A 16,567-nucleotide genomic window follows, 5' to 3' on the forward strand; every position below is an offset into this window, starting at 1 on the left:
TTGGATGTTTTTTATAACTATGTCACTATTGAGAAAAAATATTGGATTTTTTTATAACTATGTCACTATTGAGAAAAATATTGGATTTTTTTATAACTATGTCACTATTGAGAAAAATATTGGATTTTTTTTATAACTACTTCACTATTGAGAAAAAATATTGGATTTTTTTTATAACTATGTCACTATTGAGAAAAAATATTGGATTTGTTTTATAACTACTTCACTATTGAGAAAAAATATTGGATTTTTTTATAACTACTTCACTATTGAGAAAAATATTGGATTTTTTTTATAACTATGTCACTATTGAGAAAAAATATTGGATTTTTTTTTATAACTGTAACCATTGAGAAAAAATATTGGATGTTTTTTTATAACTACTTCACTATTGAGAAAAAATATTGGATGTTTTTTTATAACTACTTCACTATTGAGAAAAATATTGGATTTTTTCATAACTACTTCACTATTGAGAAAAAATATTGGATTTTTTTATAACTACTTCACTATTGAGAAAAATATTGGATTTTTTTTATAACTATGTCACTATTGAGAAAAAATATTGGATTTGTTTTATAACTACTTCACTATTGAGAAAAAATATTGGATTTTTTTTTATAACTGTAACCATTGAGAAAAAATATTGGATTTTTTTTATAACTACTTCACTATTGAGAAAGAATATTGGATTTTTTTTATAACTATTTCACTATTGAGAAAAAATATTGGATTTTTTTTATAACTACTTCACTATTGAGAAAAAATATTGGATGTTTTTTCATAACTATGTCACTATTGAGAAAAAATATTGGATTTTTTTATAACTATGTCACTATTGAGAAAAAATATTGGATTTTTTTATAACTATGTCTGTTCTGTCTTCAGACCGGGCCCTTTTTAACAAGGGACACACGCTTTAAGAGCACCGGTGCCTCGGGCCTCGTTCTCATTCATCTCTGTGCGAGTTTTTTCATATATAGTTTTCTTTCTTATTTCTTCCCTTCTTGATCTTTCTTTAATGGAAAACTTACCCGTTTAGGCATTCCAAATGAAAAAAGAAAAAAAAAAAATGTCATGTCGCTATCCACGGGATCTCGTTTTAGTCTCGTTCTGCGATTCTGTCCCTCCTCCCTCCTTTTCACCGCGGAATTCAAAACTACGCAGACTGACTTTGCTCGACTCCATGAACTGGGCTTTCCCCGTTTAAGCCATGAGGTACGTTTAGTATACATCCTATTATTCCTTTACCTAGCTATTTCTTCTACGAAGAACTTGAACCCCTGTTTCTGTTTATTTAATCTAGTGTGTGACTTCCACACTTAATTTGTAGAAATTCTAATTATTTCCTTCTTCGCTCGCACAGAACTTATATCTTTTCTCAGACTTCTATGATTTTTATTTCATGGGCGTTGGGTAGTTTATGCACCGCACTAGAATAACAACCTTTGTAAAAAGGAGACATAACCGTTCCATACTTTCACCTAACGATTTAATAATAAGAAAAAGAAAAGACACTTTTCTAACTGTTACGGACTTTCACCTAACAATTTAATGGAGAAAAGACATTTTCTAACCACTCCATACTTTCACCTAACGATTTAATAATAATAAAAAGAAAAGACACTTTTCTAACTGTTACGGACTTTCACCTAACAATTTAATGAAGAAAAGACACTTTTCCAACTGTTACGGACTTTCACCTAACAGTTGATTGAAAAGGATAAGATATCCAAGAATCTGTTAATTTGGAAGCCTGTCCAAAACATAATTATTTTCATGTATTATTTCCTTTTGTTTAATTATGTTTTCTCCTTTTAACTATTTGTTTTGTTTTTGTTTCAGATTTTTTACCTAATTAATAAAACGTTTTCAACGTACCAGTTGTTTTCGTTATGTTGATTTGAGTTTATCTGTCTGATCAACGCACGCTTTCTAAAGTTGACTGCTATACGGTATTGTAGGTACCTGAAAGCAAGATTCTGAGGAATAACTGCCGCGAGTTCCAGAACAGTAAAAAATCTCTGGTAGCTGAACGGATTACCCAGTCCAAGTGGAAAATATTTAGCGCAGCAACAGAAATCCTCAGCTGCGTTACACTCGGATACATTACCAATTGCAAGATGTCCTCCGCCGCATCATACCGCACGCGGTCGAAAGTTTCAGCCTCAACCAAGTCTACTTCAGCTCGGGCCAGAGCAGAAGCAGCTAAAGCTCATCTCGCCCTTATCGACAGCGAAGCCGACCTGGAACAGGAGCTTGAAATGTTGAGGATTAACGCTCTACAGAAAGAGGTAGAGCTAAAAACAAAGTTAAAAAAAATAAAAGCGCGCAAAGAAGTGGCCCTCACAGCCACCTGCTCCAGCAGAGATGAAAGCTCAGTCATCTCCTCTCGTCACCACAGAGCCAACCCCATGCTCGACCAACCACCTCTCGACGCATTAAAACGTACTACCGACTATGTCATCAGCCAGAGGTCCCTAAAACAGTCGGAGACACCAGTCGTTCCCCCTGCCGATCAGCACATCCGACCTCCACCTGACCAAACCTTGGACCCTCCACACGACCTTTTATTATATATGGCCCGCCGGGAAATGCTCTCCTCGAGTCTATCAAGATTCTCAGACCAACCTAAAGACTATAGGGTCTGGAAAGCGTCGTTCCTGAACACTATCTCGGGATTGAGACTTTCTCCTCGGGAGGAGATGGATATGCTGGTGAAGTGGCTCGGCAGACACTCTTCAGACCAAGCCAACAGACTAAGAACTGCTCACTTCAACCGGCCTGAAAAGGGACTGTATGAGATATGGAGGAGGCTCGACAAATGCTACGGAGCCGTTGAAGTCATCGAGGACTCTATTTTCAAGAGACTCGAGGTGTTCCCTAAGATCACAAGGGACTACTCAAAACTCAGAGACCTAAGCGATCTTCTTGCAGAGGTTCAAGCTCTGAAGGACGAAGGGGACATACCCGGCCTCGCCACCTTGGACACTGCCCGCGGCATCCGGCAAGTAGTGGAAAAGCTCCCACCTTCTATAGGGGACAAGTGGGCATCATACGGTGCGAAATACAAACGACAACACCAAGTGTCCTTCCCCCCTTTCTCCGTTTTTGTTGGTTTCATCGAACAGCAGGCAGATGACCGAAATGACCCCAGCTTCTATCGGACAATGGACAGTCAATCCCCTAAAGGGCACGAAAGGACGAGTCGCGGTGAGGTCTCCGTCCATAAGATCGAAGTTAAAGCAGAGGACTGCAGCCGACTATGCCCCATCCACAACACACCTCATCCTCTCCGAAAATGCTGGGCATTTAGGAAAAAACCCTTGTCCGAAAGGAAAGACATCCTTAGGCAAAATGGGATGTGTCTCCGATGCTGTTCCACCACGGACCACAGGGCGAAGGAATGCAAGGCCATCCTACAATGCACAGAATGTGGCAGCGACAGCCACGAAAGCTCGATGCATTCACACCCGACACCCCAACTAACCAATGCCAAACCCATGCCGTTGCACGGCGGGGAGAAGGAGGATGTCTCGACCAATTGTTTACAAATCTGTGGAGACAGCCTAAATGGACGATCATGCTCCAAGATTTGCTTGGTGAACATATATACTAGTGAACAAGAAAAGTCACTTAAAGCATATGCCGTGATCGACGAGCACAGCAACAAATCCCTGGCTCGCTCGGAGTTCTTCGACTTCTTCAACATCCGGGGCCCTACCTCAGCATACACCCTGAAAACCTGTGCCGGAGTCACGGAGACGTCAGGAAGAAGAGCGCTAGGATACAGGGTGGGGTCACTCGACGGGAAAACCACATACGCTCTGCCAACCTTGATTGAGTGTAACGAGATCCCAGACGACCGGTCTGAGATACCGACACCCGACGTGGTGCGGAAACTGCCTCACTTAGCGGTCATCGCAGACGAGGTGCCTGCCCTGGATCCGGACGCACCCATCTTGCTACTTCTGGGACGCGACGTCATTGACGCCCACAAGGTCAGGAGAACGATCAACGGTCCGCGCGGTGCCCCCTATGCCCAGAAACTGGATCTAGGATGGAGCGTGGTGGGCGAAATTTGTCCTGAAAGAACGATAAACAAGAAAAAGGTTGGTCAGAGACCGGGTTTCACGAAGAAGCAGAACAATGTTGGACAACCACGGTCTGTCAATTCTGCAGCCGATACTGTGGGTCCAATGCGATCAAAATCTGAAAATTCTGGCCTCAGCACCAGTTCAACTTCGACAGCAGACCAGAAGCCAACAGGGACTCCATTTGGGGAGCAATATCTCAGTAAAAGTCATGAAAATCTTGCCGTGCGTCAGAAGAAACTCTCTCTACTGACAGATAAATCCAAGTTGAATACTAATACGGCTGCGACTACCAATACTACTACTACTGCAATTACTACCAGTACCACTAGTACAAAGACGGATTCCATAAAAACTAATAACGAAGAGGTTCTGAAGGAAAAAGACAAAAATGTCGTCTTTACAAAACCGTCAGAGGTTTTAAAAGGTTCTACAAACAGCACCATCCAGAAAGTGTCTAGCACCAAGAATTTAGACAAAAGCAGTGCATCCAATAAAAATGTGTCACATGGAACGAAGATTCAACCCATGAAAAAAGCTCACAACCCACAAAGTGTAACCAAAGACCAATCATTACCAAAGACGACGTCGGCACCAGCTGGTGCCATGGCCTACGATGCTGCATTACTCACCAATTTCGAGCGAGAGGAAAAGGTCGAAGATGGGCGGGTCTCTGAACTGGTCCGTATCACAGAAGGACAAAAGGCCGAAATTGAAAAGTTAAAGTATGAAATTAAAACCCTACAGGCAAGGCTTCCCCCCTGTGATCTAGGAGAAGAACTTGACCTTCTACGATGTCAAAACAAATCCTTCCAAGACCGATTAAAAGACCGGGGGATTCCAATGGAGCCCTTGCCTGCACATTGATGGTGTATTATTAGTGCAATTGCATAAATAACAATTGGACGGGGAGTGTTCTGTCTTCAGACCGGGCCCTTTTTAACAAGGGACACACGCTTTAAGAGCACCGGTGCCTCGGGCCTCGTTCTCATTCATCTCTGTGCGAGTTTTTTCATATATAGTTTTCTTTCTTATTTCTTCCCTTCTTGATCTTTCTTTAATGGAAAACTTACCCGTTTAGGCATTCCAAATGAAAAAAGAAAAGAAAAACTATATATGAAAAAACTCGCACAGAGATGAATGAGAACGAGGCCCGAGGCACCGGTGCTCTTAAAGCGTGTGTCCCTTGTTAAAAAGGGCCCGGTCTGAAGACAGAACACTCCCCGTCCAATTGTTATTTATGCAATTGCACTAATAATACACCATCAATGTGCAGGCAAGGGCTCCATTGGAATCCCCCGGTCTTTTAATCGGTCTTGGAAGGATTTGTTTTGACATCGTAGAAGGTCAAGTTCTTCTCCTAGATCACAGGGGGGAAGCCTTGCCTGTAGGGTTTTAATTTCATACTTTAACTTTTCAATTTCGGCCTTTTGTCCTTCTGTGATACGGACCAGTTCAGAGACCCGCCCATCTTCGACCTTTTCCTCTCGCTCGAAATTGGTGAGTAATGCAGCATCGTAGGCCATGGCACCAGCTGGTGCCGACGTCGTCTTTGGTAATGATTGGTCTTTGGTTACACTTTGTGGGTTGTGAGCTTTTTTCATGGGTTGAATCTTCGTTCCATGTGACACATTTTTATTGGATGCACTGCTTTTGTCTAAATTCTTGGTGCTAGACACTTTCTGGATGGTGCTGTTTGTAGAACCTTTTAAAACCTCTGACGGTTTTGTAAAGACGACATTTTTGTCTTTTTCCTTCAGAACCTCTTCGTTATTAGTTTTTATGGAATCCGTCTTTGTACTAGTGGTACTGGTAGTAATTGCAGTAGTAGTAGTATTGGTAGTCGCAGCCGTATTAGTATTCAACTTGGATTTATCTGTCAGTAGAGAGAGTTTCTTCTGACGCACGGCAAGATTTTCATGACTTTTACTGAGATATTGCTCCCCAAATGGAGTCCCTGTTGGCTTCTGGTCTGCTGTCGAAGTTGAACTGGTGCTGAGGCCAGAATTTTCAGATTTTGATCGCATTGGACCCACAGTATCGGCTGCAGAATTGACAGACCGTGGTTGTCCAACATTGTTCTGCTTCTTCGTGAAACCCGGTCTCTGACCAACCTTTTTCTTGTTTATCGTTCTTTCAGGACAAATTTCGCCCACCACGCTCCATCCTAGATCCAGTTTCTGGGCATAGGGGGCACCGCGCGGACCGTTGATCGTTCTCCTGACCTTGTGGGCGTCAATGACGTCGCGTCCCAGAAGTAGCAAGATGGGTGCGTCCGGATCCAGGGCAGGCACCTCGTCTGCGATGACCGCTAAGTGAGGCAGTTTCCGCACCACGTCGGGTGTCGGTATCTCAGACCGGTCGTCTGGGATCTCGTTACACTCAATCAAGGTTGGCAGAGCGTATGTGGTTTTCCCGTCGAGTGACCCCACCCTGTATCCTAGCGCTCTTCTTCCTGACGTCTCCGTGACTCCGGCACAGGTTTTCAGGGTGTTTACTACCAGTACCACTAGTACAAAGACGGATTCCATAAAAACTAATAACGAAGAGGTTCTGAAGGAAAAAGACAAAAATGTCGTCTTTACAAAACCGTCAGAGGTTTTAAAAGGTTCTACAAACAGCACCATCCAGAAAGTGTCTAGCACCAAGAATTTAGACAAAAGCAGTGCATCCAATAAAAATGTGTCACATGGAACGAAGATTCAACCCATGAAAAAAGCTCACAACCCACAAAGTGTAACCAAAGACCAATCATTACCAAAGACGACGTCGGCACCAGCTGGTGCCATGGCCTACGATGCTGCATTACTCACCAATTTCGAGCGAGAGGAAAAGGTCGAAGATGGGCGGGTCTCTGAACTGGTCCGTATCACAGAAGGACAAAAGGCCGAAATTGAAAAGTTAAAGTATGAAATTAAAACCCTACAGGCAAGGCTTCCCCCCTGTGATCTAGGAGAAGAACTTGACCTTCTACGATGTCAAAACAAATCCTTCCAAGACCGATTAAAAGACCGGGGGATTCCAATGGAGCCCTTGCCTGCACATTGATGGTGTATTATTAGTGCAATTGCATAAATAACAATTGGACGGGGAGTGTTCTGTCTTCAGACCGGGCCCTTTTTAACAAGGGACACACGCTTTAAGAGCACCGGTGCCTCGGGCCTCGTTCTCATTCATCTCTGTGCGAGTTTTTTCATATATAGTTTTCTTTCTTATTTCTTCCCTTCTTGATCTAAGATATCCAAGAATCTGTTAATTTGGAAGCCTGTCCAAAACATAATTATTTTCATGTATTATTTCCTTTTGTTTAATTATGTTTTCTCCTTTTAACTATTTGTTTTGTTTTTGTTTCAGATTTTTTACCTAATTAATAAAACGTTTTCAACGTACCAGTTGTTTTCGTTATGTTGATTTGAGTTTATCTGTCTGATCAACGCACGCTTTCTAAAGTTGACTGCTATACGGTATTGTAGGTACCTGAAAGCAAGATTCTGAGGAATAACTGCCGCGAGTTCCAGAACAATGTCACTATTGAGAAAAAATATTGGATGTTTTTTTATAACTGTGTCACTATTGAGAAAAAATATTGGATTTTTTCATAACTACTTCACTATTGAGAAAAAAATATTGGATTTTTTTTATAACTATGTCACTATTGAGAAAAAATATTGGATTTTTTTATAACTATGTAACTATTGAGAAAAAATATTGGATTTTTTTAATAACTACTTCACTATTGAGAAAAATATTGGATGTTTTTTTATAACTATGTCACTATTGAGAAAAAATATTGGATTTTTTCATAACTACTTCACTATTGAGAAAAAATATTGGATTTTTTTTATTACTATGTCTCTATTGAGAAAAAATATTGGATTGTTTTATAACTATGTCACTATTGAGAAAAAATATTGGATGTTTTTTTATAACTATGTCACTATTGAGAAAAAATATTGGATTTTTTTTTATAACTACTTCACTATTGAGAAAAAATATTGGATTTTTTTTATAACTATGTCACTATTGAGAAAAAATATTGGATTTTTTTTATTACTATGTCACTATTGAGAAAACATATTGGATGTTTTTTTATTACTATGTCACTATTGAGAAAAAATATTGGATTTTTTTTATTACTATGTCACTATTGAGAAAAAATATTGGATTGTTTTATAACTATGCCACTATTGAGAAAAAATATTGGATTGTTTTATAACTATGTCACTATTGAGAAAAAATATTGGATTTTTTTTTATAACTACTTCACTATTGAGAAAAAATATTGGATTTTTTTTATAACTATGTCACTATTGAGAAAAAATATTGGATGTTTTTTTATTACTATGTCACTATTGAGAAAACATATTGGATGTTTTTTTATTACTATGTCACTATTGAGAAAAAATATTGGATGTTTTTTTATTACTATGTCACTATTGAGAAAAAATATTGGATTTTTTTTATAACTATGCCACTATTGAGAAAAAATATTGGATTTTTTTTTATTACTATGTCACTATTGAGAAAACATATTGGATGTTTTTTTATTACTATGTCACTATTGAGAAAACATATTGGATGTTTTTTTATAACTATGTCACTATTGAGAAAACATATTGGATGTTTTTTTATAACTATGTCACTATTGAGAAAAAATATTGGATTTTTTTTATAACTATGCCACTATTGAGAAAAAATATTGGATTTTTTTTATTACTATGTCACTATTGAGAAAACATTTTGGATGTTTTTTTATTACTATGTCACTATTGAGAAAACATATTGGATGTTTTTTTATAACTATGTCACTATTGAGAAAAAATATTGGATTTTTTTTATAACTATGCCACTATTGAGAAAAAATATTGGATTTTTTTTTATTACTATGTCACTATTGAGAAAAAATATTGGATGTTTTTTTATAACTATGTCACTATTGAGAAAAAATATTGGATGTTTTTTTATAACTATGTCACTATTGAGAAAAAATATTGGATGTTTTTTTATTACTATGTCACTATTGAGAAAAAATATTGGATTTTTTTTTATAACCACTTCACTATTGAGAAAAAATATTGGATGTTTTTTTATAACTATGTCACTATTGAGAAAAAATATTGGATGTTTTTTTATTACTATGTCACTATTGAGAAAAAATATTGGATTTTTTTTATAACTATGTCACTATTGAGAAAAAATATTGGATTTTTTTTATAACTATGCCACTATTGAGAAAAAATATTGGATTTTTTTATTACTATGTCACTATTGAGAAAACATATTGGATGTTTTTTTATTACAATGTCACTATTGAGAAAACATATTGGATGTTTTTTTATAACTATGTCACTATTGAGAAAAAATATTGGATTTTTTTTTATTACTATGTCACTATTGAGAAAAAATATTGGATGTTTTTTTATTACTATGTCACTATTGAGAAAACATATTGGATGTTTTTTTATAACTATGTCACTATTGAGAAAAAATATTGGATTTTTTTTATAACTATGCCACTATTGAGAAAAAATATTGGATGTTTTTTTATTACTATGTCACTATTGAGAAAACATATTGGATGTTTTTTTATTACTATGTCACTATTGAGAAAAAAAGTATTGGATGTTTTTTTATAACTATGTCACTATTGAGAAAAAATATTGGATTTTTTTTATTACTATGTCACTATTGAGAAAAAATATTTGATTTTTTTTATAACTATGCCACTATTGAGAAAAAATATTGGATGTTTTTTTATAACTATGTCACTATTGAGAAAACATATTGGATGTTTTTTTATAACTATGTCACTATTGAGAAAAAATATTGGATTTTTTTTATAACTATGTCACTATTGAGAAAAAATATTGGATTTTTTTTATAACTACTTCACTATTCAGAAAAAATATTGGATTTTTTTTATAACTATGTCACTATTGAGAAAAAATATTGGATTTTTTTCATAACTACTTCACTATTGAGAAAAAATATTGGATTTTTTTTTATTACTATGTCACTATTGAGAAAAAATATTGGATGTTGTTTTATAACTATGTCACTATTGAGAAAAAATATTGGATTTTTTCATAACTACTTCACTATTGAGACAAAATATTGGATGTTTTTTTATAACTATGTCACTATTGAGAAAACATATTGGATTTTTTTTTATAACTATGTCACTATTGAGAAAACATATTGGATGTTTTTTTATAACTATGTCACTATTGAGAAAACATATTGGATGTTTTTTTATAACTATGTCACTATTGAGAAAACATATTGGATGTTTTTTTATAACTATGTCACTATTGAGAAAACATATTGGATGTTTTTGTATTACTATGTCACTATTGAGAAAACATATTGGATGTTTTTTTATAACTATGTCACTATTGAGAAAAAATATTGGATTTTTTCATAACTACTTCACTATTGAGAAAAAATATTGGATGTTTTTTTATAACTATGTCACTATTGAGAAAACATATTGGATTTTTTTTTATAACTACTTCACTATTGAGAAAAAATATTGGATGTTTTTTTATTACTATGTCACTATTGAGAAAAAATATTGGATTTTTTTTTATAACTACTTCACTATTGAGAAAAAATATTGCATTTTTTTTTATAACTACTTCACTATTGAGAAAAAATATTGGAATGTTTTTTTATAACTATGTCACTATTGAGAAAACATATTGGATTTTTTTAATAACTACTTCACTATTGAGAAAGAATATTGGATGTTTTTTTATAACTATGTCACTATTGAGAAAAAATATTAGATTTTTTTATAACTATGTCACTATTGAGAAAAAATATTGGATTGTTTTATAACTATGTCACTATTGAGAAAAAATATTGGATTTTTTTTATTACTATGTCACTATTTAGAAAAAATATTGGATTTTTTTATAACTATGTCACTATTGAGAAAAAATATTGGATTTTTTTTATAACTATGTCACTATTGAGAAAAAATATTGGATTTTTTTATAACTATGTCACTATTGAGAAAAAATATTGGATGTTTTTTATAACTATGCCACTATTGAGAAAAAATATTGGATTTTTTTTATAACTACTTCACTATTGAGAAAAAATATTGGATTTTTTTTATAACTACTTCACTATTGAGAAAAAATATTGGATTTTTTTTATAACTACTTCACTATTGAGAAAAAATATTGGATGTTTTTTTATAACTACTTAACTATTGAGAAAAAATATTGGATGTTTTTTCATAACTACTTCACTATTGAGAAAAAATATTGGATGTTTTTTTATAACTATGTCACTATTGAGAAAACATATTGGATGTTTTTTTATAACTACTTCACTATTGAGAAAAAATATTGGATGTTTTTTTATAACTACTTCACTATTGAGAAAAAATATTGGATGTTTTTTTATAACTACTTCACTATTGAGAAAAAATATTGGATGTTTTTTTATAACTATGTCACTATTGAGAAAAAATATTGGATGTTTTTTTATAACTATGTCACTATTGAGAAAAAATATTGGATTTTTTTTTATAACTATGTCACTATTGAGAAAAAATATTGGATTTTTTTTATAACTATGTCACTATTGAGAAAAAATATTGGATGTTTTTTTATAACTATGTCACTATTGAGAAAAAATATTGGATTTTTTTTATAACTATGTCACTATTGAGAAAAAATATTGGATCTTTTTTATAACTACTTCACTATTGAGAAAAAATATTGGATTTTTTTCATAACTACTTCACTATTGAGAAAATATATTGGATATTTTTTTATAACTATGTCACTATTGAGAAAAAATATTGGATGTTTTTTATAACTATGTCACTATTGAGAAAAAATATTGGATTTTTTTTGATAACTATGTCACTATTGAGAAAAAATATTGTTTTTTTTTATAACTATGTCACTATTGAGAAAAAATATTGGATTTTTTTTATAACTATGTCACTATTGAGAAAAAATATTGGATTTTTTTATAACTATGTCACTATTGAGAAAAAATATTGGATGTTTTTTATAACTACTTCACTATTGAGAAAAAATATTGGATGTTTTTTTATAACTACTTCACTATTGAGAAAAATATTGGATTTTTTTATAACTACTTCACTATTGAGAAAAAATATTGGATGTTTTTTATAACTATGTCACTATTGAGAAAAAATATTGGATTTTTTTTATAACTATGTCACTATTGAGAAAAAATATTGGTTTTTTTTTATAACTATGTCACTATTGAGAAACAATATTGGATGTTTTTTTATAACTATATCACTATTGAGAAAAAATATTGGATGTTTTTTATAACTATGTCACTATTGAGAAAAAATATTGGATTTTTTTATAACTACTTCACTATTGAGAAAAAATATTGGATGTTTTTTTATAACTATGTCACTATTGAGAAAAAATATTGGATTTTTTTTATAACTATGTCACTATTGAGAAAAATATTGGATGTTTTTTCATAACTATGTCACTATTGAGAAAAAATATTGGATTTTTTTTATAACTATGTCACTATTGAGAAAAAATATTGGATGTTTTTTTATAACTATGCCACTATTGAGAAAAAATATTGGATTTTTTTTATAACTATGTCACTATTTAGAAAAAATATTGGATTTTTTTTATAACTATGTCACTATTGAGAAAAAATATTGGATTTTTTTATAACTATGTCACTATTGAGAAAAAATATTGTTTTTTTTTATAACTATGTCACTATTGAGAAAAAATATTGGATTTTTTTTATAACTACTTCACTATTGAGAAAAAATATTGGATGTTTTTTTATAACAATGTCACTATTGAGAAAAAATATTGGATGTTTTTTTATAACTATGTCACTATTGAGAAAAAATATTGGATGTTTTTTTATAACTATGTCACTATTGAGAAAAAATATTGGATGTTTTTTTATAACTACTTCACTATTGAGAAAAAATATTGGATGTTTTTTTATAACTATGTCACTATTGAGAAAAAATATTGGATGTTTTTTTATAACTATGTCACTATTGAGAAAAAATATTGGATGTTTTTTATAACTATGTCACTATTGAGAAAAAATATTGGATTTTTTTATAACTACTTCACTATTGAGAAAAAATATTGGATTTTTTTATAACTATGTCACTATTGAGAAAAAATATTGGATTTTTTTTATAACTATGTCACTATTAAGAAAAAATATTGGATGTTTTTTTATAACTATGTCACTATTGAGAAAAAATATTGGATTTTTTTTTATAACTATGTCACTATTGAGAAAAAATATTGGATTTTTTTTATAACTATGCCACTATTGAGAAAAAATATTGGATTTTTTTTTATTACTATGTCACTATTGAGAAAAAATATTGGATGTTTTTTTATAACTATGTCACTATTGAGAAAAAATATTGGATGTTTTTTTATAACTATGTCACTATTGAGAAAAAATATTGGATGTTTTTTTATTACTATGTCACTATTGAGAAAAAATATTGGATTTTTTTTTATAACCACTTCACTATTGAGAAAAAATATTGGATGTTTTTTTATAACTATGTCACTATTGAGAAAAAATATTGGATGTTTTTTTATTACTATGTCACTATTGAGAAAAAATATTGGATTTTTTTTATAACTATGTCACTATTGAGAAAAAATATTGGATTTTTTTTATAACTATGCCACTATTGAGAAAAAATATTGGATTTTTTTTTATTACTATGTCACTATTGAGAAAACATATTGGATGTTTTTTTATTACAATGTCACTATTGAGAAAACATATTGGATGTTTTTTTATAACTATGTCACTATTGAGAAAAAATATTGGATTTTTTTTTATTACTATGTCACTATTGAGAAAAAATATTGGATGTTTTTTTATTACTATGTCACTATTGAGAAAACATATTGGATGTTTTTTTATAACTATGTCACTATTGAGAAAAAATATTGGATTTTTTTTATAACTATGCCACTATTGAGAAAAAATATTGGATGTTTTTTTATTACTATGTCACTATTGAGAAAACATATTGGATGTTTTTTTATTACTATGTCACTATTGAGAAAAAATATTGGATGTTTTTTTATAACTATGTCACTATTGAGAAAAAATATTGGATTTTTTTTATTACTATGTCACTATTGAGAAAAAATATTGGATTTTTTTTATAACTATGCTACTATTGAGAAAAAATATTGGATGTTTTTTTATAACTATGTCACTATTGAGAAAACATATTGGATGTTTTTTTATAACTATGTCACTATTGAGAAAAAATATTGGATTTTTTTTATAACTATGTCACTATTGAGAAAAAATATTGGATTTTTTTTATAACTACTTCACTATTGAGAAAAAATATTGGATTTTTTTTATAACTACTTCACTATTCAGAAAAAATATTGGATTTTTTTTATAACTATGTCACTATTGAGAAAAAATATTGGATTTTTTTCATAACTACTTCACTATTGAGAAAAAATATTGGATTTTTTTTTATTACTATGTCACTATTGAGAAAAAATATTGGATGTTTTTTTATAACTATGTCACTATTGAGAAAAAATATTGGATTTTTTCATAACTACTTCACTATTGAGAAAAAATATTGGATTTTTTTTATAACTATGTCACTATTGAGAAAACATATTGGATTTTTTTTTATAACTATGTCACTATTGAGAAAACATATTGGATTTTTTTTTATAACTATGTCACTATTGAGAAAACATATTGGATGTTTTTTTATAACTATGTCACTATTGAGAAAACATATTGGATGTTTTTTTATAACTATGTCACTATTGAGAAAACATATTGGATGTTTTTGTATTACTATGTCACTATTGAGAAAACATATTGGATGTTTTTTTATAACTATGTCACTATTGAGAAAAAATATTGGATTTTTTCATAACTACTTCACTATTGAGAAAAAATATTGGATTTTTTTTATAACTATGTCACTATTGAGAAAACATATTGGATTTTTTTTTATAACTACTTCACTATTGAGAAAAAATATTGGATGTTTTTTTATTACTATGTCACTATTGAGAAAAAATATTGGATTTTTTTTTATAACTACTTCACTATTGAGAAAAAATATTGGATTTTTTTTTATAACTACTTCACTATTGAGAAAAAATATTGGAATGTTTTTTTATAACTATGTCACTATTGAGAAAACATATTGGATTTTTTTAATAACTACTTCACTATTGAGAAAGAATATTGGATGTTTTTTTATAACTATGTCACTATTGAGAAAAAATATTGGATTTTTTTATAACTATGTCACTATTGAGAAAAAATATTGGATTGTTTTATAACTATGTCACTATTGAGAAAAAATATTGGATTTTTTTTATAACTATGTCACTATTTAGAAAAAATATTGGATTTTTTTATAACTATGTCACTATTGAGAAAAAATATTGGATTTTTTTTATAACTATGCCACTATTGAGAAAAAATATTGGATTTTTTTATAACTATGTCACTATTGAGAAAAAATATTGGATGTTTTTTATAACTATGCCACTATTGAGAAAAAATATTGGATTTTTTTTATAACTACTTCACTATTGAGAAAAAATATTGGATTTTTTTTATAACTACTTCACTATTGAGAAAAAATATTGGATTTTTTTTATAACTACTTCACTATTGAGAAAAAATATTGGATGTTTTTTTATAACTACTTAACTATTGAGAAAAAATATTGGATGTTTTTTCATAACTACTTCACTATTGAGAAAAAATATTGGATGTTTTTTTATAACTATGTCACTATTGAGAAAAATATTGGATGTTTTTTTATAACTACTTCACTATTGAGAAAAAATATTGGATGTTTTTTTATAACTACTTCACTATTGAGAAAAAATATTGGATGTTTTTTTATAACTACTTCACTATTGAGAAAAAATATTGGATGTTTTTTTATAACTATGTCACTATTGAGAAAAAATATTGGATGTTTTTTTATAACTATGTCACTATTGAGAAAAAATATTGGATTTTTTTTTATAACTATGTCACTATTGAGAAAAAATATTGGATTTTTTTTATAACTATGTCACTATTGAGAAAAAATATTGGATGTTTTTTTATAACTATGTCACTATTGAGAAAAAATATTGGATTTTTTTTATAACTATGTCACTATTGAGAAAAAATATTGGATCTTTTTTATAACTACTTCACTATTGAGAAAAAATATTGGATTTTTTTCATAACTACTTCACTATTGAGAAAACATATTGGATATTTTTTTATAACTATGTCACTATTGAGAAAAAATATTGGATGTTTTTTTTAACTATGTCACTATTGAGAAAAAATATTGGATGTTTTTTTATAACTATGTCACTATTGAGAAAAAATATTGGATTTTTTTATAACTATGTCACTATTGAGAAAAAATATTGGATTTTTTATAACTATGTCAC

General features: G+C 30.9%; 1 protein-coding gene across 1 annotated transcript; it reads left to right on the forward strand.

The window, feature by feature from the left end:
- Positions 1–868: 868 nt before the first annotated feature.
- Positions 869–5,192, forward strand: LOC145259175 (uncharacterized). The gene is made up of 2 exons (XM_080116933.1): positions 869–1,218; positions 1,846–5,192. The coding sequence occupies exon 2, from the start codon at positions 2,124–2,126 to the stop codon at positions 4,959–4,961; it is 2,838 nt and encodes a 945-aa protein (XP_079973059.1). The 5' UTR covers positions 869–1,218; positions 1,846–2,123; the 3' UTR covers positions 4,962–5,192.
- The last annotated feature ends 11,375 nt before the right edge of the window (positions 5,193–16,567 follow it).

Source organism: Euprymna scolopes, chromosome 34 (assembly GCF_053919585.1).
Source record: "Euprymna scolopes isolate OS-2025 chromosome 34, ASM5391958v1, whole genome shotgun sequence".
Lineage (NCBI taxonomy): Eukaryota > Metazoa > Mollusca > Cephalopoda > Sepiida > Sepiolidae > Euprymna > Euprymna scolopes.

Coding starts and splice junctions, on each gene's coding strand:
- LOC145259175 (XM_080116933.1), top strand. CDS start 2,124: ATGTCCTCCGCCGCATCATACCGCACGCGGTCGAAAGTTTCAGCCTCA.